At 41.7% G+C, this 23,199-nt stretch overlaps 2 protein-coding genes across 3 annotated transcripts in view; one reads left to right on the forward strand and one right to left on the reverse strand.

Moving 5' to 3' along the window:
* elfn1b (extracellular leucine-rich repeat and fibronectin type III domain containing 1b) overlaps positions 1 to 1,020 on the reverse strand; it is a 168,597-nt gene extending 167,577 nt beyond the window's left edge. For both annotated transcript variants that reach the window (XM_050045504.1, XM_050045502.1), the window contains exon 1: positions 738 to 1,020. The gene's annotated coding sequence lies outside the window, so the exon portion shown is untranslated. The remainder of the gene's footprint in view (positions 1 to 737) is intronic.
* A 12,063-nt stretch (positions 1,021 to 13,083) lies between these two features.
* The window catches only part of LOC126390788 (polycystin-1-like), a 40,725-nt gene continuing 30,609 nt past the window's right edge, over positions 13,084 to 23,199 (forward strand). The window contains exon 1 of the mRNA XM_050045244.1: positions 13,084 to 13,117. Within this exon, the coding sequence (XP_049901201.1) occupies positions 13,084 to 13,117 (34 nt within the window). The remainder of the gene's footprint in view (positions 13,118 to 23,199) is intronic.

The raw sequence follows: 23,199 nt of genomic DNA on the forward strand, positions 1-23,199 counted from the left end.
ATTAAAAGGGAAATATGCTGACAATAACACACAGATTAAACTATAATTTCAATGACATATGAGAGGAAATAAGGAGAGCTGTTTGACTGGCTGTAGCCCGGAGTGTGCAGAGCCGCTGTCCAGGGTGCTGAACGCTCAGCCCGCCGGACTGCGGTGCGGGTATGAGGGTGAAACCGTGCCGGTGGCTCACTCCATCACCGCAGCCCGTCCCGGGACAAAAACTAAATTAATACCAATGTGCGGAAATTATAACACGTCTCAGTCATGTCTATAAATGCTGAACATGCTCGGCTCAAAGTTGCTCAGGTCTAGGCTGCACAGAGCGGAGCACGGGACGTTCAGGCGCCGCACACACTCACCAGAAGCGGATCATGTAAATGTGGATCTGTGTATCTGCGCCCGCATTATCAATGGACACAGCGGGATGGAGATAAGACAAGCAAGGCTGCCCGGGAATGGCCAACCAGCAAATTCCCGTCATTCATCACGACTACACACACACACACACACACAGGCGGAGAAACAGAGAGAACCGCACACACACACACGCACACACGCACGCACACAGATGGGTTCAGAGTCGATGATTTGAGAACCGCAGGAATGCCAGAGCTGTTTGCGTATCTCAAAGTTGCCTACGCACTGCGAGTCCAGCCATCACAAGGCAAGGCACATGAAAATGAAGCCAAACGCTTCGTGCGCAATCTACAGATGTTCGCGTCTGCTTTGCACTTTACCTGCTCCAGATGCCAACGTGGAGGAAGGCGCCTCGGCAGGTCTTCCTCAGCCCAAACGCTCCGCTCGGTGCCTCTGGCAGTATGTGTGGCTGTGTTGGTGTTTTGTCTTCAGTCTTTGTCTGTCAGTGATTTGGTCCCAGCCTGCACGTGTCTCCTCTGCGGTGACTGGGGACAGAGCTCAGCAGCAGCAGCAGCAGCAGCAGCCAGTGTGGCGTCAAGATTTTTTTGGGATGCAAAACGGCGCCTGGTGTGATGTGCTGCCTTCTCGCCGCTGTCTCCCTCGTTCTCCGTCTCTCTCCTCTCAGTTTCTGCCTCTCACACTGCGTCAGGCTCCACTCCCCCCTCCTCTTCCTCTCTCTCTCTCTCTATTTGACTGCCTTTGACTCTCCCCCTCTCTCTCTCCCTCTCTCTCTCTCTCACTCACTCACACACACAGGAACAGACGGTGATTAATTCGCTGGAATTCAGTTTCTCTCTCCCTCTCTCCCCCCTTTCTCTCTTTCTATATGTGCCTCAATCACCCTCAATCCGTCGCCTCTTCCTCTGAACTGAAGCGACCGCCAGCCAGCTGTTCCGGCAGAGGAGAGAGGGTTGCATGGCACTTGAAGCGCTGCAGACAGTCATTTAGATTAGATGCTTTCCCATTTGGAGAGCGAGATAGCCTGATAAGTACTGTACTATCAAACCCAAAGTGGGAAAGTTCTTGACGAAATTGTATGAAATCCAGGCTGCTGGAGAATAAAACAGTATTAGTATTTTTTTTAGGAATGATGGGAACCCACATTTCTGGGTGTTTCTCTGCACTCCAGCTGCTCCTGCTGCTGCTGCTGCTGGTGGATGCATCAGGTCCTCCTGGAGGCAAAGCTGCACTGTAGTCCCAACAGGATGAACAGTCCAATGTTATTTGAGGTTGGCTATTTGCCTAAATGCACTATGGGGCGACCTGATGTCCTGCCAGCAGACATGGTCAGATTAACTGCCTCTTTAGTACAGGCACACACACACACACACAGGCACACGTGCATTCACGCAGGCATGGAGGCAGATACATAAACGACTTGAAAGAGGAATGAATGGATGAATACGCGTATTAACAGTACAACATGCACATGTAGGCTACAGTCATAAAAAAAGCTCTTGTTCGGAGTCTTAAATTAACTGCCCCTTTTCCACAGATAGCGCAAATCCACTGTTGTATGTTCCCTGGCTTACATCATATGTCGTATTAGTGGATATGGAGACTATATATAGGCTAAACCCAGTAATCTGACGCTAAAAGGCTGGAGGTGATGGCTGACATTGGAGTGAACCGCATCCTCGTGACCCTCATATTGCATGATTGAGGAATAAGGAATTAGGAGGATGAGAGGCAGAAGAGGTCAGGGAGGAAGAAAATAAAGGGAAGACACATAATAAAGACATCATACATTCAGGTAAATCCCTCCTCCTGTCTGTGTCTGTACATGTGTGGAGAGAATAGAATAGAATAGAATAGAATAGAATAGGCCATGCTAAGGAGTTCATGACTGACACACTAAATAATTTGGATCTGCCCCAGGGACGCTGTGAGCAGCTGACCTCTGACCTGTTGGATAATGTCTCCATAGGGGATGAATGAAGCATCAGATTATTATTGATTGGATAAAAAGGTCGATTAGATGACAGTCCATTTTCCAATATGCATGATGCCCCGGTGCTGTTGGAGGGAGCACTGCATCAAAACAGTCGGGGACAGAGGACACTGAGGTCATGTCCTCTGAATTTTTTCGTGAATTTGGAGGTTTAGAGCTAAGATTCTTAAGATTTTCAGAAATCAGACCCCAGTTTTGATACTATTAATGGTCAGCATTTTTTCAGCAAGACAGACATTCAGTGTGTTTACACTCAGAAGTATTGAAATCCTCGACATAAGTAAAAGTACTAATACCACAAACTGAAAATTCTCTTTAAAGGGATAGTGCACCCAAAAATGCAAATTGATCCATTATCTACTCACCCTCATGCCGAGGGAGGCTCTGGTGAAGTTTTAGTCCTCACAGCACTTGCAGAGATCCGAGGGGGGAGTGGGTAGCAGCACAACTGCACACCTAATGGCTGACGGTGACCCAGATTAAAACGTCCAAGAACACATAATTACATACATTCAATTGAATACAATCCAAAGACAAGATATTTAATATTCAGTACACTCTGAATTTGATGCCTGCAACACGTTCCAAAAAAGTTGGGACCGGCACATGTTTACCACCGTGTTACATCACCTTTCCTTTAAACAACACTCAGTACGCGTTCAGGAACTGAGGACACTAATTGTTAAAGTTTAGAAAGTGAAATACTTTCCAATTCTTGCTTGATGAATGACATCAGTTGCTCAACAGTCTGGGGCTTCCGTTGCTTCATACAGCACCACAGATTTTTAAATATGAGACAGGTCTGAACTGCAGGCAGGTCAGTCTGGTACCCACACTGTTGCAACACGTGTAGAGTGTGTCTCATTGTCTTGCTGGAATAAGTAGGGACGTCCCTAAACAAGACGTCGCCTGGATGGCAGCATATGTTGCTCCAAAACCTGTATGTACCTTTCAGCATTCATAGTGCCTTCACAGATGCGCAAGTTCCACATGATGCCATGGGCACTAACACACCCCATACCATTACAGATACTGACTTTTATACTTGTGCTGGTAACAGTTCTCTGTAGTCCGGAGGACACAACAGCCATGATTTACAAAAACAATATGAAATGTGATCTCATCAGACCACAACACACTTTACTACTTTGTGTTAGTCTAAGGTAAGCTCGGGATCAGAGAAGTCGGTGGTGTTTGTGGATATTGTTGATATATGACTTTCACTTTGCATGATGAAGTCTTGACTTGCATTTGTAGATGCAATATCGAACTGTGTTTACCGACAATGGTTTTCCAAAGTGTTTCCGAGCCCATGTTGTAATATCCTTTATATAATCAAGTCAGTTTCTAATGTAGTGCTGCCTGGGGGATCAAAACTCAGTGCCATTCAGTTTTGGTTTTCAGCCTTGCCCCTTACATGCAGAAATTCCTCGAGACTCTCTGAATCCTTCGATGATGTCATGGATTGTAGATGGTGAAATCCCTAAATTCCTGCAACTGTGCATTTAGAAACACTGTTCTCAAACTGTTAGACTGTTTGCCTAAACAACTTTTCACAAAGTGACCATCCTTGCTTGTGAACGACTGAGCCTCTCAAGGATGCTCCTTTACCCATTAATGATACTATCACGTGTTACCAGTTAACCCATTTACCTGTGGAATGTTCCAAACAGGTGTTTTTTGAGCTTTCACAGTCTTTTGTTGACCCTGTTCCAACTTTTTTGGACTGAGTTGCAGGCATCAAGTTCAGAATAAGTATTTTTTTTTTTTTTTTTTATGTTTTTAAAAAAAAGGCTTATCAGTTTGAACATTAAATATCTTGTCTTTGTACTGTATTCAGTTGAATATAGGCCAGAAAGGATTTGCAAATCATTGTTTTCTGTTTCTATTTACCCAAGCGGCAACCTCCAGGGATAACGAGTGAAGCCAATGCAGAAGTGCCAAAAACTGCAGTTCGTTGAACGGCCACTTGAGGCAGGTTCCAAGAGCGAGTCAATCCCCATAGACCCCCATGTTAAAATGCTCAACTTTACAGCAGAAATAAACATATTTACAGCCTGGTACAAAAAACGGTTTTGGTCTCTATAGCTTATTTCTCCTTTCATGACAACTGTACAGGGGGCGAATTTTTTTAGAACTCATCCAATTAAATTTTATTAAGGCTTAAAGTTGCGCATAATTAAGGGGTGTGGTCACTTTGAGTGACAGGTGGCGCCATCACGGGTGGCTATCTAGCCGCTGGCTGTCTGCTAGGCGTCATCTCAGCTAACTCGCAAGTCATTGAAACTGACCTCTCAGCCGTGTTTGTGCCTTTTGGATATATTGTTTCGTGAGGGAGCTGGCACCAAGCGGGAGCATGAGCGGGAGCAGCCAACACCACAGGGCTAGCCAAAGTGGCGTAGCTTGTTAGCCTAGCTTGTTAGCCTTAGCTAACTTAGCAGCTTCGAGCGAGGTGGGCATGGTTAAGCGACCAGGCTTCATTTGGCCCGTATCTTTGCCCATTTTTGATTGGCCGGGAGTTGGGCAGAGTCAGGCACTGCCAAGATGGTGACGGCCAGAGCCGCCTACTTTGAGCTTCAAACCCGCTCCTCAGAAACCAATGGGTGACGTCACAGTGACTACGTCCATATTTTTATATAGTCTATGGTTTTACCCAGCGTCCAAACTTTTTTGGAATTGCAGTTGTACTTAAAGTATGAAAATAAAAAGCACTCATAGTGCAGTAAAATGTTCCCCGTCAGTGTTTTATTGTTACATAATGTCTTTGGAGTAATATTACTGCTGCATTAATGTGTATGTTGCCATTTACTTCAGTAGATGTTTAAGGTTGTGCTCATTTTAACTCCTTTATTTACTGCTGGGTATCTACAGCAAGGAGCCACGTTCTGTAAGACCGTCACGTTTGTAGCGTTGCTGTCCTGTGAGAAGCACGCATCTCTAAAAAGCCAACTTTTCATGGTGTCAGACAAACAGCCCTGTTTTCAGCTCTGTGACGATGCATTTTGCAGTTGATCCAAGAGGGTTTTTAAAGAGCTGATTTAGCTTAAGAAGTAGGAGAATTTTCTCAATTTATATAGGAACACTTCATCCTTTAGTTTATCACAAACATTCAAAATCAACATATTTGGAGATACGTGTTTTTTACTGGACAGGACATGGATGAAAACTGTTATCTGAAGTGTAACAAAAGCTGTAAGACAAATGAAGTGAAGTAAGAAGTACTATATTTACCTGTTAGATGTAATGGGGTGTAGGTATAAAGTTGCACTATGTACAATGGAAAGACTCAAGTCAAATATAAATACTTCAAATTTCTACTTAAGTACAATACTTGAGTAAATGTACATTGCTACATTTTCTATGACACCCTCATGCAAAGGAATGGCGTCCAGTTCCACAGGAAATGATGCATTCATGTACTCCATATTACTATCTGTAATTGTAACAAACTGAAATCAGCCTCATAGTTTACTGTTCATTTTCCTTCACACTTTAGGAAGTTACTGCTACATTTCCCACTGCAGCTGCTTAACATTAAGACTGGTGAAGCAAGGGGAGGGGAGGGGGGGTACTTTTATTGTGGAGCAGTCAAATGAAATGCAGACAATTCATCAGTGAGGTTAGCACCATAACCACAGCCATTCATCAAAAATGCATCTACAAAACAAGACAACACTCATTTTCAGCATTTTCTCTTTTTTTGTGACAGCGGATCAGTTTTAAATGTTGCAGGGAGTAATGGGACAAGACGGAGCAGCCACAGTGAGCTGTTAGATGATGAGCTGCAGGCGACAGGCCGCACACCTCCAGTTCCTCACCAACTCCTGTTACTGTGTCCTGCTGTTGTGTGGGAAACTACGCAGCATGAAATCAGATCATGGTTGCTTATGACATGATGGGAAAAGGCCAATTAGTGTCTGACTTCTTTATTAAAACATGAGTTTGTTTGGCTGCACTGAGAACAGATTGCTGTTCTGTTGTGTTTCTGCTCAGTGAGTGTTTGCTGCACCCAGAACTCTGACCTGTAGCACTAAACTGCTGCTGTCACCAAATCAACCGGGACAAATAAAAAGTTCGCTCAAAGTAACCTGGAGGGATTTCTACGCTTAAAAACAAGCAGATTCTAGTACGTCTTATTCTATGTGTTTAAATCTGACTACTTTTCAGGCCAAACTAAAAGAGGCATAAAAATCTTAGCAATTCTCAGTCAGAAATGACTTCCTGACAGTATTGAGAAACAAAGAAATGAAATATGACAAATCAATCCAAACTTCCTGTTTCTTTATGGAGTCTTAAAATGAAGACAGCTGGCGTTTCAGGGACTACAGACCTGACACTCTGGTATAATGTCTATAAATTTAAACAAGTCCTCATCAAGTGACGACAGGGCGACTGAGAAAATCCATATGATTTAAAAAAACATGACATACTGCAATAATCCTTGATATTTAGTGCATCTAAACATTTAGTTTGTGATTAAGGTGTTAAATAGAGGTGCAATGATTCAGTGCATTGATTATGCATTACACCACATTAACACATAGGATCTGCCAAAACCCAATCAATCAACACGTCTCTTGTTTTAGCAATAATCAATACGAAACTACCCGTGCTATTCATATTGAACCCAAACATTGCTCCCCCGTACAGACTGCAAAGATGAATCTTGCAGTGTCACTACTGTCACTGACACTACTCAGTGGAAGAACAAGTGATGGTGAATCAGTTTCACCTGCTTTGATGCAAATCAAAGTGACAACAGGTGCAATGGAGAGGCAAAACAAGACAACCCCAAAAAAGGGAATGGTTTTACATGTGGTGACTACAGACAGGTGCTCTCTCCTTATCCTTCCTGACAGATTCTTCTCTAGCTTTGTGTTCTGCTCGTGTCCTTGTCACTACTGGTAGCATGAGGCGGTACCTGCAGCCCAATCAGGTTGCACAGGTAGTCCAGCTCCTCCAGGATGGCACATCCATACATGCAGTCGCAAGAAGGTTTGCTGTGTCTCCCAGCACAGTCTCACAAGCATGGAGGAGATACCAGGAGACCGTCCATTACACCAGGAGAGCTGGACAGGGCCATAGAAGGGCATCAACCCAGCAGCAGGAGCAGTATCTGCTCCTTTGTGTGAGGAGGAACAGGAGGAGCACTGCCAGAGCCCTACAAAATGACCTCCAGCAGGCTACTGGTGTGCATGTTTCTGACCAAACTGTCAGAAACAGACTCCGTGAGGGTGGCATGAGGGTCCGACGTCCTCTAATGGGACCTATGCTCACAGCCCAGCACCGTGCAGCTCGACTGGCATTCACCAGAGAACACCAGAACTGGCAGGTGGGCCACTGGTGCAGGTTCACGTGAGCACATGTGACAGACGTGAAAGAGTCTGTAGACGCCGTGGTGAATTTTATGCTGTCTGTAACATCATCCAGTATGACCAGTTTGGCGGTGGGTCAGTGATGAGTGTGGGGAAGCACTTCCTTGGAGGGTCGCACAGACCTCCACGTCATAGCCAGCAGTACCCTGAGTGCTGTTAGGTACCCAGATGAAGTCCTCAGAGCAACCGTCAGACCTTACCTTACTTTGTGATTTTGAATCCAACCCTTAATGGGTTGATGAATTTGGTTGTTTGGTTGTTCCATCATTTTGTTCTAAACAAATTATACACTGTACAGCAGTAAAGATTTTCAACTTGAACAATGTGTTCATCAAATCTAATGTTGATGAGTGTTCCCTAAATTTTTTGAACAATGTATTTACTTGGCATTGTTGGGGATCTGTGATTTGCAAGTAGAGCAGCCCAGATTTATCCTGAAAATCCAGACTCAAATCTAGAAAGATTCTGAGTCTGACCCTCACCAATACACCCTTCCTACCTATGGGGCGGCACTAACTGAGGCATATTAAAACGCCGCCACACGCAATTGGATAGCATGATGGCCAATCAGAGCAACAAAAAAAAAAAAAAAGACGTATTCATTGCAAGCCCCATTTGTTTGCCGACCAGTGGGGCTAACTGATATATTATGCTTTTGTATCCCATCGGCAAAACGGCAAAAACGTCCCTCCTGGAAACGAGGGCTTCTAGGGCAGTCTTCTGTTCCTCTCTCAAGGAAAAAAATAAGTGTAGTTGGCTTAGCATTTCTTCCAAAGCTAAATTGAATGGACGTGGTCCTTCGGCACCTGCCATCTTAGCTGTTTACTTTTTGACTCCTACGGCGCAGCACTGTCATCATCATGTTATGCCCGCCCAGAGCCCGCCTCTGCCAGATAGACTGATCTGATTGGTCCGATAGGCGATTCAACAGGCTCTGCTCGTCGGGGCCAGATCCAAGTGCAGTGCAAATTCGAATTTGCTGGGGGCGGTACATCTGGATTTCCAGGTTAGCCCAGATTGTTATGGCATGGATTTAGGTGTAGCAGATTTGACAGCTAAACATTCATTCTGTGAACTCTACTCCAGCATAGTATGGCAAAATGGGTTTCAAGATTAGTAATGCTGTTTACATCAAATTTCTACCCTACCTGTATGTAATTTAAATATAGTAACATTTTGCCTCCTCTTAGGTGGGAGAAGTGAAAATCAGTCATTCTCAAAATTTGTTGTGTTGTGGTTTCCCCGTTAAAGGGGTTTTTTTGGGGAGTTTTTCATATCCGCTGCGAGGGTCATAAGGACAGAGGGATGTCGTATGCTGTAAAGCCCTGTGAGGCAAATTGTGATTTGTGATATTGGGCTTTATAAATAAAATTGAATTGAATTGAATTGTTTCAGAATGATGAAGACAGTTGGAGAACAATAAGAAAGAAAGTAGGATATAGGCTCAGCAGGATTACTTCCTTGGCAACTATCATGTTTTTCCAAAATGATGTACAGAGTTTTAGACATTCTATAATCTGAAATGGCTCGAAAAGTAGTGCATATAGCTGCAGTGTACTGGGGGAAAATTTCTGCGGGGGAACAAGCCCCTAGACTCCGCTATGGGCTGAGTCCTGAATGTTTACAATGTCTGACTATGCCCCTGCAGTGAAAACTGTACAGGCTAACATCAGAGAACACTTGGAACATGTTGGATCTTTTTCCACTGATTTAAAGCTGCTTTAGTATCATTAGGACATTTTAATTAATAGAAACATAAAACCATGACCACGTTTCATCCTTAGATCACTGGATGACAACTGAGTAAACTCCATCCACTGAGGAAGACTCTGAGATGGGATTAAATGGTCTGCAAACAGCTACTAAGAAGATGGTAAAATGTAACTCTACTATTGACTTCTTAGCTCCGAGGAGAATAGCGACAGTCTCACTTTTTTCACTTATTTATTTGATGAATATTCAGCTACTCTTTTCTGAATCAAACCATCATTCACTGAATCAAAGGAGAGAAAAACAATGTGCACTCTTGAGTCAAATAGTCGAGATGTATCATCAAATATATTCTCTGTGAAAACAGTGATTTGCACCACCTGGTGCTAATGTAACAGTCTGTTTTAGCTCTTTTCTCACCCTGCCTCATCTGCCTCTATCAGTCAGGCTTTTCATACTTTACAGAGTGACTTTCAACAACACCTGGAGAATGAAGCTGTTGCCTTCAGCTGTGAGTCATACGAGCAGACAGGACTATAAAACTGAAGTGATAGTGATACCAGACCAAGTGTCTTAAAAGTAAGAGTGATGCCCTATTAGTCAGGATGTGTCATGTCTTTTTATGTTCTGCACTGTCATCTACTGTGGCTATAAATGCTGTCTCTTCCCTGTCTACAGTGGATTTTACCAGTATAATTGCTGAATTTCACTGCCAAATGTTGAGTCCTAATGATTACTGCTGATTTCTCGGATTGCTAAAAAGATGTTTGAGACTCTTTGGCAGCTATACATTAGAACACGTTGATGTCATATCACATCAAGATATTAAACTACCTCTGGACAGTTTTCTGTGGAAACAAGAAACAGCAAATACTCTACTCCACTTTGACAAATGCTGTAAAAATGTTTTAGGGTGGATGTCTCCTGTTGAGCGTCTTTCCAATCGTCAGAGGAAAATTTAAGACTCAAATGTTGCCAGCAGAAGTAGTGTTCAGATCTTTTACTTAAGTAAAAGAGGCAATGTGTAGAAAGACCCAGTTACTAGTAGAAGTCCTGAATCCAAAATTTTACTTAACTGATATAAGCTCTTACAAGTTAAAAACAGTCAGGTTTTTGACTAGATTTCATAACTGACCAGATTGGAACGAGTATAAAGCTTCAAAGTACACTGCAATTCGTTCCCTGTTTGGTGCAAAGAATCTAAAAGCCCCAAATCAGTGTTAGTCCTAGGAGCCTGCAGTACTAACCAGTCCTGTGAATGTGTGTTATGTGTTGCAGTGTTACAACTAAAAGTACTTAAGTATCAACATTGAAATATACTTTAAGTACCACAAGTAAAAGTACTCATTATGCAGAACTGCCTGTTTCAAAATTATATCATATATATTATAATATATATTATATCATTCTATTAAAATACATTAGGATTTATTAGTTGGTTGTTGTTGAATATTATTTAGATTTTGTATTAATGTGACCAGTGGACTCTAGTGATGTCTGCGTTGTGTAGATATAAAGAGGCCCAGACCGTGGATATCTTCGGAGGTGATCTCAGTTTGTTCCTCTCCTGACTGACAGCAAGTGGCAAAACAAAATCCTCCGTCATAGACAACCATACAAACCCCAGACCCTCTTCCACAGAGCACAACAGCAAAAGAGGCCGCCACGTTACATTCAATTAAGCACAATGAAACAGAAAACACACCCGACAACAGGTGGCAAAAACAAAATCCTCCGTCATACACAACCATACAAACTCCAGCCTCTACACAAATTAAGCGACACAAGATTATGTTAGCATAAAATTAACTTATAAACAGCTCAACAGCGCTAAAACACGGGATTACCTCAAGAGCAATGTCGCTTCCCTCTCCCACTGAGCACAAACAGCAAAAGGGGATAGGTAAGGCGGGAGACACCCCTTTATAAGTGGGGTACCCCCAAAGGGGAACGTAGGGGTACAAAAACTGGATATCAATTGTTCCACATGTTGAGTACAGAGGCCTAAGTGTGTTAGGTAATAACAACTGAACCAAATTTTGTGGAATTATAATACTCAAGTGGAGTAAAAAGAACAAAATTTTCCTCTGAACCGTTCTTAGCTACAGTATATTCCACCACTAAAGGTTGCTGCCACAGTTCTGCATCTTTGAGTTAGCCACTGTGTGTGTTTGTGTCCTCAATGAAACACGATCTTAATGACCTTTATGTGCAGGAATACTGGAGGGGCTACACTATTATGTTAACAGAGTGTGATCTGATTATTCATGAGTGAGAGGTGTCATCGGATAGACTAAGAAACTGGACTACAACAGTCAAGTGTGCGTAGCCAACAAAGACGTACACACAGCCGTATGGCAGTCACATAAATATACAGTATGTGTTAATGCCAATATTACAAACATAAATTAAGTAAAACAAACATGGATGCAAACATGGGAAATTATTTGCACTACAACAAGGGTAATGTAATTTTATGTGCTGCATTTCAGCATTTATTATGCAGACACAAACATGATATGGAGGGGTGGAAGAAGTATTCATTTGTTTTACTTCAACTAAAAGTAGCAATAACACAGTTTAAAAATACTCAGTTACAAAAAGTCTTGTAGCAAAAGTATCAACATCAAAGTATGCTTAAAGTGCCAAAAGTAAAAGCGCTCATTGTGCTTTTCTGCCCAATGCAGAATAATATATTTTATTTGACGGATCATCATTGTGAAGGTGCAGCAGATAAAGGTGGAGCTCATTTAAATTACTTTAAATACAGACCTAGTATCTCCCCTAGCAGACGCAGTCTTCTGATAAATATCAATACCCAGCCATCTTTGAAATGGCACTTACTGCTAAAAAAGGTATTTCCATCTGAATGACAAAGTATTTTGTCCACTGCACAATATAATCCATTTAACATGTCTCCCAAGTCACACCTTTTTACAGAATCTCATCCGAAACAAAAATGGAAGCCAGAAATATCTCCTTGCTCAATTTTAAGAATAAAATTTTAAAAAAAATATAGGCAGTTTTTTGGTAGCCTATATATTGGTGTTTCTTTCCAGTAGTTTATATTGTCATACAAATAATAATATATTTAATTTAGTTATTTTATTGGATCCCCATTAGCTTCTGCCAGAGCAGTGACGAACCTTTGTGTGGATATTTTTGCTTGTGTCTAACCTCTGTCACTTAAATGTGTCATTCTACAAACTGTATTTATGTATCAGAAAATAAACAGCCATCACAATGTTACCCTCATATATAAATATATACTGTTTGTTGTCATGATGTGCATACATACTCTATATGATCAAGCACACATACACACTATACATCGATATAAACCAAAATAATCTTATATTGTCACTGAAAATATGACACAATGACATTAACACACAGTTTTCCTCTACTGTTATACAAATGATATCATGAGTCCAAAAATGTCCTATAAAAGGCACATACGTGGTCATTTCCTCTCTGAAGGATACAGACAACATGCACACAATCCTAACACTGCGGTATCATCATGCCAACAGAGACAGACTGAGAAACAGACCGACAGGCTGAGCGAGCCGGCCGGCAGACGGATGGACAGACAAACGGAAAGAAATTCTGACAGGTTGAGGGTTTAAGATGATTGACAGCTCCAGAGAGGAGGAAAATGAAGGTGAGGAAGGAAGTCTGTCAGGCATTGTTGTGTCACTTTTGACCTCTGTGCAGCTGTTAGGAATGTCACCCTCATTTGTGTTCAGTGTGTTGTTGTGTATGTTTGTTTATCACGGCTGTGAAGCAAAGCAGGGCTGCACAGTTGTGTTGTTGTTTGTTGTTTGGTCAAATCCAAACTGCATAACTTGAGAAAAACATACAAATATATAAATGACCATTTGCTAAACCCCTCCCCTGACCAGCAACTGTCCAATCACAGCTTAGCAACTGTAACCAGGCACAGCAGATCAGTCAAGCTTTAGATTTGGAAATCGCCAGTGGTTGGCTAGAAATGAAAAGCCGCCTGAAATAAAGGACCCCATTGTTTCAAAAATTACTATGACTTTCTTGTGGTGAATCTGCCACCGTTATCATTGTAACCTGCATACTGGTGTGTGCATTACGAGAATGGAAGGCTCAACAAGCATAGCTTCATGCGCCTTAGCAAACCGTCACAGCTTATGTTCACAGTCATTACAGCCTATATGAAATCTTTACAGCAGCTTAATTCCATTAAAGGATATACAGTCAGCAAGATACACACCATTCTTCTCACATACAAGAGTTTATCCAGAAAATAAAATAGAAACCTAAAAATAGAAACCAGTCGAAGCTACATGTGAGTTAATCTCAAGCCAAAGTGAATACAACTCAAAATTAATAAAGAACAGTATTAAAATGTAAATGAAATCCTGATGTGTGCGTGCAAGATTGAAATTACAACATTAGAAAAAAACTAACTGATGCAAATCGGCAAATAAAATCCTGATGAATGTGCATGTGTGAGCAGTGTGTGTGTGTTAATCTGTGTCGTGTGTGGGTCTGCAGCCCCCAAAGGACCAAAGTCTCCTTTGATACGGAACGAAAGGCCAGCGGTGGCAGCGAAGACTAGCCGAGGCGAGAGAAAACATGAAAGCAGCAGCCGTAATTATGCTTAACCCTCAACCCTTAAGGAGAGATTTGGTGATGCAACATCACACTGCCTTCACGAGGCTCACAAAACACGAGCACCTCACTCTAACTTTCGTAAAGCTAAAAAAAAAAACACGCGCACACACACACACACACACACAGAGACGTGTATACACTCATTGATGGACGAGAGAATGAAGGAGTCGCAGGATGCAGGAAAAAAAACACTTGAAATCTTGAAAGCAGCTTCTGTCATCGCTCTTACTCTGTAATTATACCCAACCCTTTGGGGTGGGTTTGGACAAGCAGCATCTCAAGCACCTCCATCATGCTGTTCACACACACGTAAGGGCACACACACATGGATACGTGCGTGCTCTCATTTATCTCAATACGGTAATAACACTAATGATATCCCATGGGTACCTCAAAGTATAAAGGAGGGACTGAAGAAGGAGAGTGGGAGAGAGAAAGAGTGGGAGAGTAAGAGTCTTTGTGAACAGTATGCTCTCATCTCTGTTGGCAGGAACGCCATTTGTGAGTCTGTATGATGTTTAAATAGAGACAGCAACTGACGCGTGCGCACACACACCACTCTCGGAAACACTCACACGCATACACACAGACGAGTGTGTGCGCCGACTAGAAGACAGAGACCGGGGGAATGGAGAAGAAAAGAGGATTTAAGCGACACTGGCAGGCTCTCACACTGTTTTTAGGTCAATGACAAGAAGCCTATTGAACAGACAGACACATACAGATGCACAAGTAAAAAGTACACACAAACACTTGCAGCGGTGCACACACGAGAGCAGCTCAAACACACACAAGCTGTGCATACGCGCAAAATATACTTAGCGGCATTTACTGTCAACCCTCAACAAAGAATCTCTCTAACAGTACTAGAAAGGCTTGACAGATATCACACTCTCCTCAGCTGTTATTTTTCCCATATTTGTCCTGTCCTCCATGTCTCTGCCTCTCAGTGTCCGTCTTTTGCCCCTTCTCTCTCTAACATGTAAACAAGAGTTTGCTGATGCTGTTCTCATGGACCAGATCCATTTCCTGCCCTGTTTTGGACACTGTGTGCTCCTGACCCACCATCTTGGCCGGGGTTCAAAGGGACAGTGTGTCTGTTTATGTGTGTGTGTGCATGTGTGAAGTCGGGGGATACAGGAGCAGCCATACAGATCAAAGGGGGTTGAAAACAGTCTGTCATCCCACTAGGAAGCATCAACTCTCATCCATATTCACCAGAGGATGTGCGTGTGTGTGCATGTTTGTGTTCATGTGTGTGTGTGCATGTGTGTGTTCGAAAGAGGCTGACTCATTTGCGACTTTACTAATCAGTTATCTAACTTCCTCAACTTTAAAACGAATCTGACCACATTAACCAATAAAGTCTGAATGATATTTATGCATGCAACTAAATCTAGCCTGTGTGGTAGTCAGGAACAAGCAACATGTGGATGTGTGTAGCTTGTAGACTTATAAACATGGATGGATTACTGAATGGGCCAACTAGGCCCACGGGCACAAAGTGTCAAGGCCCCCCTTGGCTCCCACACACAAAATGTCACTCAAATTAACGTGCTGACCAGGAAGGGACTACAAAGAGACACAAAGCATCACAAATCACAAAGCAGTCACAAATATACCTCAAAGAGGAATGACCCTAAAGAGACACAAACTGACCACAAACAGATGCAAAGAAACTACTGAGAGACAGAAAACATCCAAAAAAGACACAAATTATATCCCAAAGAGACACAAAAAGACCTTGAAGAGACACAAATGACCACAAGGAGATGTTTAGGAACTAGAAATGGCACAAAATGACCAAAAAAGACACAATTATACCCCAAAGAGACACAAAACGATGACAAATAGATGCAATTGAACTACAAAGACACAAAGTGACCGTAAAGGAACTGCAAAGAGACCAAAACAACTATGAAGAGACACAACCAACCAAGAATTACACAAATATACCTCAAAAAGAAAAATAATGACTTGAAAGAGATGCCAAACTACCACAGAGAGATGCAAAGGAAATACAAAGAGACAGAAAACTACAAATAATACACAAGTACACTTCAAAGAGACACAAACTGACCACAAAGAGATGCAAAGAAACTACTGAGAGACAGAAAACATCCAAAAAAATTCACAAATATACCTCAAAGAGACACAAAAAGACCTTAAGGAGACACAAAATGACCACAAAGAGATGCAAAGGAACTGCAAAGAGACACAAAGGGACTATAAAGAGACACAACCAACCAAATATTACACAAATACAACTTAAAAGGGACAAAAAATGAAGAGATGCAAAGGAACTAAAAAGAGACATAAAACTACAAAAAAATACACAAATACACTTTAAAGAGACACAAAATAACCACAAAGAGACACAAAACGACAACAAAGTGATGCAAAGTAACTACAGAGACACAAATTGACCAAAAAAGACACAAATATATACCTCAAAGAGACAGAAAATTACCTCAGAGAAACACCAAACAACCAGAAATACACAAATATACCTCAAAGAGACACAAAACGACCACAAAGAGATGCAAATAAACTGCAAAGAGACACAAAACATCTACAAAGTGACATAACTAACCAAAAAATACACAAATATACCCCAAAAAGAAACAAAATGACCTGAAAGAGATGCCTAAAAACACAAAGAGATGAAAAGGAACTACAAAGAAACACAAAAATGACCTCAAAGAGACACAAAACATGTGAACACAATTATAGCTCATAGAGACAGTAATCTACCAGAACGAGACAAAATGCCCATAAAAGACACAAATATACCCCAAAGAGACACAAAATTACCACAAAGAGACCCAAAAAACAGAAAGAGATGCAAAGGAACTGCAGTGACACAAAACGACTACAAAAAGATGCAACCAAAGGAGAAAAAAAACACAAATATACCTCATAAAGAAACAAAATGACCTGAAAGAGATGCCAAACAACCACAAAGTGATGCAAAGGAACTACACAGAGACACAAAACTACCAAAGAAGACATGTTGAAGATTCTCAGTCATCCAGGTCATAGAAGAACTGAACTGAAGAAGCCTCTTGAGTGAGAGGTGAAACATCTTCAAGACACTCAAGCAAGTCCAGTTGCCTACGATACAGCACTTAAGATTGCCAAAAAGACACAAATGTGCCTCAAAGAGACACAAATCTACTATAAAGAGACAAATACAACCACAAGGGCACACAGATTTACCACAAATGGAAACAAAAAATGCAAAACAACTACACAGAGACAGAACCAGCACAAAATCTGAGTGTCTTGCCCCTGCGTAAGAGAGGTGGTGGAGCCTTTTGCATATCTGTGCCCCGGGGCCCACTGTCTCATAATCCCGCCTTTGCATATGTACATTTCATGTACGCAGATATTAAATATTAAATTAATGGTATTAAAAGTAAAGGTTGAAATTCTGTCCCAAATATTATCAGGATGGGAAGGAGGGCTGAACCTTATGTTAGATTTTTTTTAAAAAACCAACATCATCCCCAGCGTTATTTTCTTTAAATACTTTCCTTGACTTACAAAAAAAAAACTGCAACAGCCTCCCACCCCAATATCTCAAAATAACAGTATTGAGTTGGTACAGCTCATTTCCCCATCAATAATTCAAGGAAGCAGAGCATGAGGATTTTAAGATGGTGTAGACTAATGTAACTCTTTAACTCAGTATATTAATGGAATAACACAAGTTGGCAACTCGTATTATATAATAGACTAATACATTTAATTTTATTCCTCATGATAATTCAGTAGGAATGACTGCTGATAGAGATTACAGTAATGACTGAATAGTATCCATAAAGATCCATGTGTAGTCTGCGGTTATCTGACATATTGGTCCTGTGATGGGGACGTAAATGTAGATTTCAGGGGTGACACACGTGACATGTCCCCCTCGATGTTTAGATCATGCTGAAAGTAGCAGAGGGATTCTATTTTGACAAAATTTAAGACATTTACGCCATGAACTGATGCAGAAAAGGCACAAACAGGTGCATACATATTCACCATAATGCATAAAATTAAGTGTTTTATGCTTTTTTTCTGGCAGAGGACCCCCAAACCCCCCCCTTTCATATGTGTCCTCTCTGATGTTGAAATTAAACCTACGCCCTTGGATAGTGACAATTAAAATGGAGACATAACTGTCCTCCTCTGCAGATGGCAAAGAGCACGTTAATGGCTTATTGCACACACTTAAGTCATTATTTTCAACAATTAATCCACTAGACAGAAAAATATTTTATGAAACTACACTGTGCTTCCTTAAAAAGACAAAATACACAACCCTCCTCCACCCCAAACATTTTTGTACAGACCCCTATTTACTTTCAATACACAATGAAATAAATGATGGATGGACAGATGCAAAACTAGTGTATTAAAACTGAATTTAAAAGTGGAATACTATGAATATGAACAAAAAATAATCAATGCAGACAACTGGCTTTCCTCAATTCAGAAACAGTGGAACCAAGTGAGTGTATTACAGGCCAAACTGTGTCAAGAAGCCAACAGAGAGACCAATAAAACAGAGGCTTACTGTGGATGGCTCCTTTGGGCAAATGACAATATCCAGTAAAGTGCGGAAAAGAGTTGAGGGTTAAATCCAGGCAGAAAAAGGTGCAGATTAAAAAAAGAATCAATCATAGCAGCTCCGGGGATCAGCACTCTGCCTGGCAGCACATGGCTGCTCAAGTAGGAACTCCAGCCGCTTCTGCATACAAACTGGCACTCACATTCCTCCAAATGTACTTTTTCTTTGTCATTCTTGTGTGCTTTCTCTCTGCTTCTCTGACAGAGTGAAGGCAGAGTGTTCAGACACTGGATTGGAGCTTAAATATCCTCTTTATTTAAGACCTTTCTCTTCTCTCCTTCCCGTTCTCCTCCTTTCTGGTTTGTTTGGTTTGTTTTAGCCCCGCCCACAATCACAGGTGTCACTCAATTATCTCCTCATTTCCCATTAAAGGACTAATCTGCCTTTTTCCCCTGCTCCTTCCTCTGCTGCACTCTTAACATCCTTGATAAGACCACATATAGTGGCGCATTGTGTTTTATTAATCTGGCAAACTTCATCTTCAGGATATGCAGGATTTCCTCTCTTTCTAAGATTCCTCGGTCCTCAGCACGATGGGGTTGAATAGTTCGAGGTTGCAGACGTGAACAGTTTTCATATCCTGATCAGTATCTTCTCGCACAACTTGGTAGTTTTGTCATCCAAGTTGTTGAACTGCAAGGTAAGTACATTTCCGAGGTCTGGTGAGATTAGATGTGAATTTATATTTAGCACTAGGGGACTTACAAATCTTCAGTTGTCAGAGGAAAGTTGTATTTTTTAGATTCCTCCACTTCAGCCCGGAGCAGTTTTAATTACAAACAACATCAGCGGGCACATCTGGAGGTAAATATTTTTGCAAGAATTTTGCCCACAGCTCAGTTTTTAAATCCGGAGGTGTTGCACCAGTGGCTTCTCAGAATGCAGAGTCTGAGGCACACCTGAACTGAACTCAAAAGTAATTTAGGGCTTTCTAGAGCAGTGGTCCCCAACCTTCTTTTCCCCTGATACAAAGCAGTGTCTTCTGCATGCACGAGTGGTTCAAAGAGTGACTTTTCCCATCACAGACCGTTTTACTTTGCTGTTAGAGGTCTGAAGAGCAAAAAATATACAGTATCTAAAGAGAAAAAAGCAAAGATTAGAATACAACAACAAGTCCTCCAATCCAGTGGTTCCCAACTGGTGGGCCCTGGTCCAAAAGAAGGTTGTGGGTCCATTTTGAATGGACCACAAGAGACTCATAAATGTGTCAAGTTTTTGACAAGTTTTTTGAGTGCCATTTCTAGCTGTCAAGTCAGTGGCTAATGGACAGCTACGTGACAGAGACAGCAAACTAGCTTGATGGAATCGCCAAATGCAAGTATGATGCTGAATATAACAAACTGTGTGGACCTTGAACTGATGATTTAGGTCCTGTTTATACGACAACGATGTCAACCCAAAACGGTGAACTTTAGTTGCATTTTGGCTGATCATTTACACGACAGTGACGTTTTGGGTGCCTGAAAACAGGTTCCAGAGTCCAATTTTTTGGAAACAGCACCATCTCCATTGTCATATGAACTTTCAATATGAAGTTTCTCTGAAAACGGAGACTTTTTGCACATGTGCATTACGGTTCCAGTCACTAGGCATGCACGAGAAAGTCGCCCATCACAACAACAATGGCGGACTCCCGAGCTCTGTTTGTGCTGCTCACCCTATTGAATTTATCAACGTTTCTCCAGCAAAGTGTAGATTTACTGTAGCAACTCCACCTCATCATCTGTCCAGACAAATGTTTATGCAGTTGCAGTTATTTTGTTTGTTTATACATCACCGCTCTGTAGAAGGAAGCGCATGTGCGCAGGCGCATGTTATTTCATTACACAGTCATATCGCCAACTATTGGCCGGGTATATATACTACAGCGTTTTTGGTCATTTTTGTGGCTCTGTGTGCACGGCAATTGTTATTAATATGTTGTCGTCTGAACGCTGAACTTTTTTCAAAATGAACATGAGAAACAACTCTGTTTTCAGCGGATCGTTTTTGTGTAAACATGGCTTGAGGAGAAATCTGGACCCCGTGGCTGGACCAGTTGAGAACCACTGCTCTTATCTATAAGACCACATAAGTTGTTTGCATAGACCATAAAAAAAAATGGATGAAGCTACCATGACATCACCCTTTGGTTTGTGGACTCCCATTTTGAAGCCATCTTGGTTTTTGGAGCCAGAAATTACCATATTGGAGCGAGAGGCTGACGCTGTGGAGGAGCAAGGAGTGGATCTGGAAAAGGATGCCGAGCACACTATGGGCAGACAGCCTGTTCCTCAAAGCAGCCTGCTCCTAATTATGCAGAATTTTAAGCCTTAATAAAGGTGAGTTATATAAAAAGTCACCCCCATACAGTTGTCATGGAGGGTGAAATTAGCTATTGAGATCAAAACTGTTTTTTTGTACCTGGCTGTAAACATGTTTATTTCTTCTGTAAAGTTGGACATTTTAACATGGGGGTCTCTGGGGATTGACTCGCCTCTGGAGCCAGCCTCAAGTGGCTGTTAAAAGAACTGCAGTTTTTGGCATTCCTATGTCGGCTTAATTTTTCATCTGAGGACGTTGTTGCTTGGTCATTTGTTTATACCCTCTAAAAAAGACCCACAGGAGAGTTAAATTAGCGCTAAATTAGTGCCCTGACTGGTTAGGTTAGGTTTGGGAAAAGAATCATCATTGGGCATCTTTATGTTACGTTCTTAATATAACGTGACGTTAAGTCCAAAATGTAGGTACGTTTAAATTCAGAATTCTGAGATTAAAACTCAGAATTCGTACTTCAGTCTCATCATTTTGAGTTTAAAGTCAGAACTCAGAGTCCTGTGATTTTGACCCATCCACCCACCCCAAATGACCTCCCTACTACTCCACCTGACGTCCTCCTTTGTTCCATCATAATTACTGCAGCCACTACAGGTTGCTGCCTACACTAAACACAAATATAGGTTGTAATAAGCTGCTTGTACAGACAACCTGTACTTTCCTCCGTTTTTCTACACCTACTATCATTTTGTGATCCCTCCCATTTATCTCACGACCCCTTGTGAGGGTCATGACCCCCAAGATTGTGAAATAATGTTCTAAAAGTACTGAGTCGAAGGTAGCTGGATGTTCACAGGTGTATCAAGATGAAAATCCTTTCCAATCCAGCTGCCTTTAACTTCCAGATATCTACAACCTGGATTACTGAGCATCACTGTAGGCATGCAGTCTGGACTACATTTTAAAGTACAGTTCCATCTTCTAGTCATATAAGATGGTGGATTTTGAGCTGTAGTGTGCTTGAGGGTGAGGTCTTGAAAAAACTTTCTTTCCCAGAAACAAACAACCATTTGTGTTTGTATCAGGATCCATTAGTTGAAATATTCCACATTTACCAACAGGGTTTGATTGCTCTCTTTGCTTCATGGTCTCTGTTATATCTGTGCCTTTATACTGGAATCTTTCTGACAAGCTTCTAATAATCTGCTTTCAGATGCTGGCAAATATTGCAGCTCCCGATAAAGTTATTTCTTACATCAGCCTGAGCTGGTTCACAACTTCATAAAGCCTTTTTAACATTTTTGAAGATTTCAGCTCGCTCGCTTACATGGTTTTGATGCTAGCTGGTTGACTCAGACTGTATGGGATGTTACATCTGTAATTGAGATGACTATCTTTTTCCATAGATGCTTTATCTTCCAGGATGCCAAAATCCTGCTGCACTCTGCTAGTTATTTGAAGATTTGCTCTATGTTGGAGTCTTTATATTGCTTTTGACTTTTACGCACAACATTGACATGTGGTTACAAGCCAGCCAGCTACCAAATGTGAATCTGCCTTGGCATTTTACTGTAAGTGTAAACACCGATAGAGGAGAAGAATGAACAGTTTCAGGGGAAAACTCCAGGAGCCAATATGCAAGAAACGCTCCATGTGAAAACCTAATGGCTGCTATAACTCACCGGCACCAAGACCTTGGATCTGTTTGTGTGTGTGTGTGTGTGTGTGTGTGTGTGTGTGTGTGAGAGGGAGAGAGAGCAACATTGATTTATCTGTTCTCAGATGACTTAAGCAGTGTCTGTTTTAAATGAGTCCATTTAATGGCCTGCTATGTTAACAAGTCCTGCAGGAATCTTCGGCTATAGAGTTATTCAAATAGAGGAATAAAACAAACAGAGAGAGAGGTCAAGAGAGACCAGAGTGTTATAGAAAGTTCATGCAGGAAAACAAAAAAGAACGGTTTTCTCTCTTCAGAGGGTTACAAGATTGAAGTGGTTGTGTTCGAACAAAGGCATTCATGAAAAGCATGCAAAAATTGAAACTCACACAAGTTCTCCTCCACCTGTCATGCGGTGCAGGAGATCTGAGGTTGTGATACGAGTGTGACGGCCCTTGTGGGCTTCTCCTGTGCCCGTCCTGTGGAAAAGCTTCCCACTCTGCAAAAATGTGCCCTCAGGCAACAATAGACAGGATTAGTTGGAGTGTATGTGCGTGTGCAT

Source organism: Epinephelus moara, chromosome 5 (genome assembly GCF_006386435.1).
Source record: "Epinephelus moara isolate mb chromosome 5, YSFRI_EMoa_1.0, whole genome shotgun sequence".
NCBI classification, from domain to species: Eukaryota; Metazoa; Chordata; class Actinopteri; order Perciformes; family Serranidae; genus Epinephelus; species Epinephelus moara.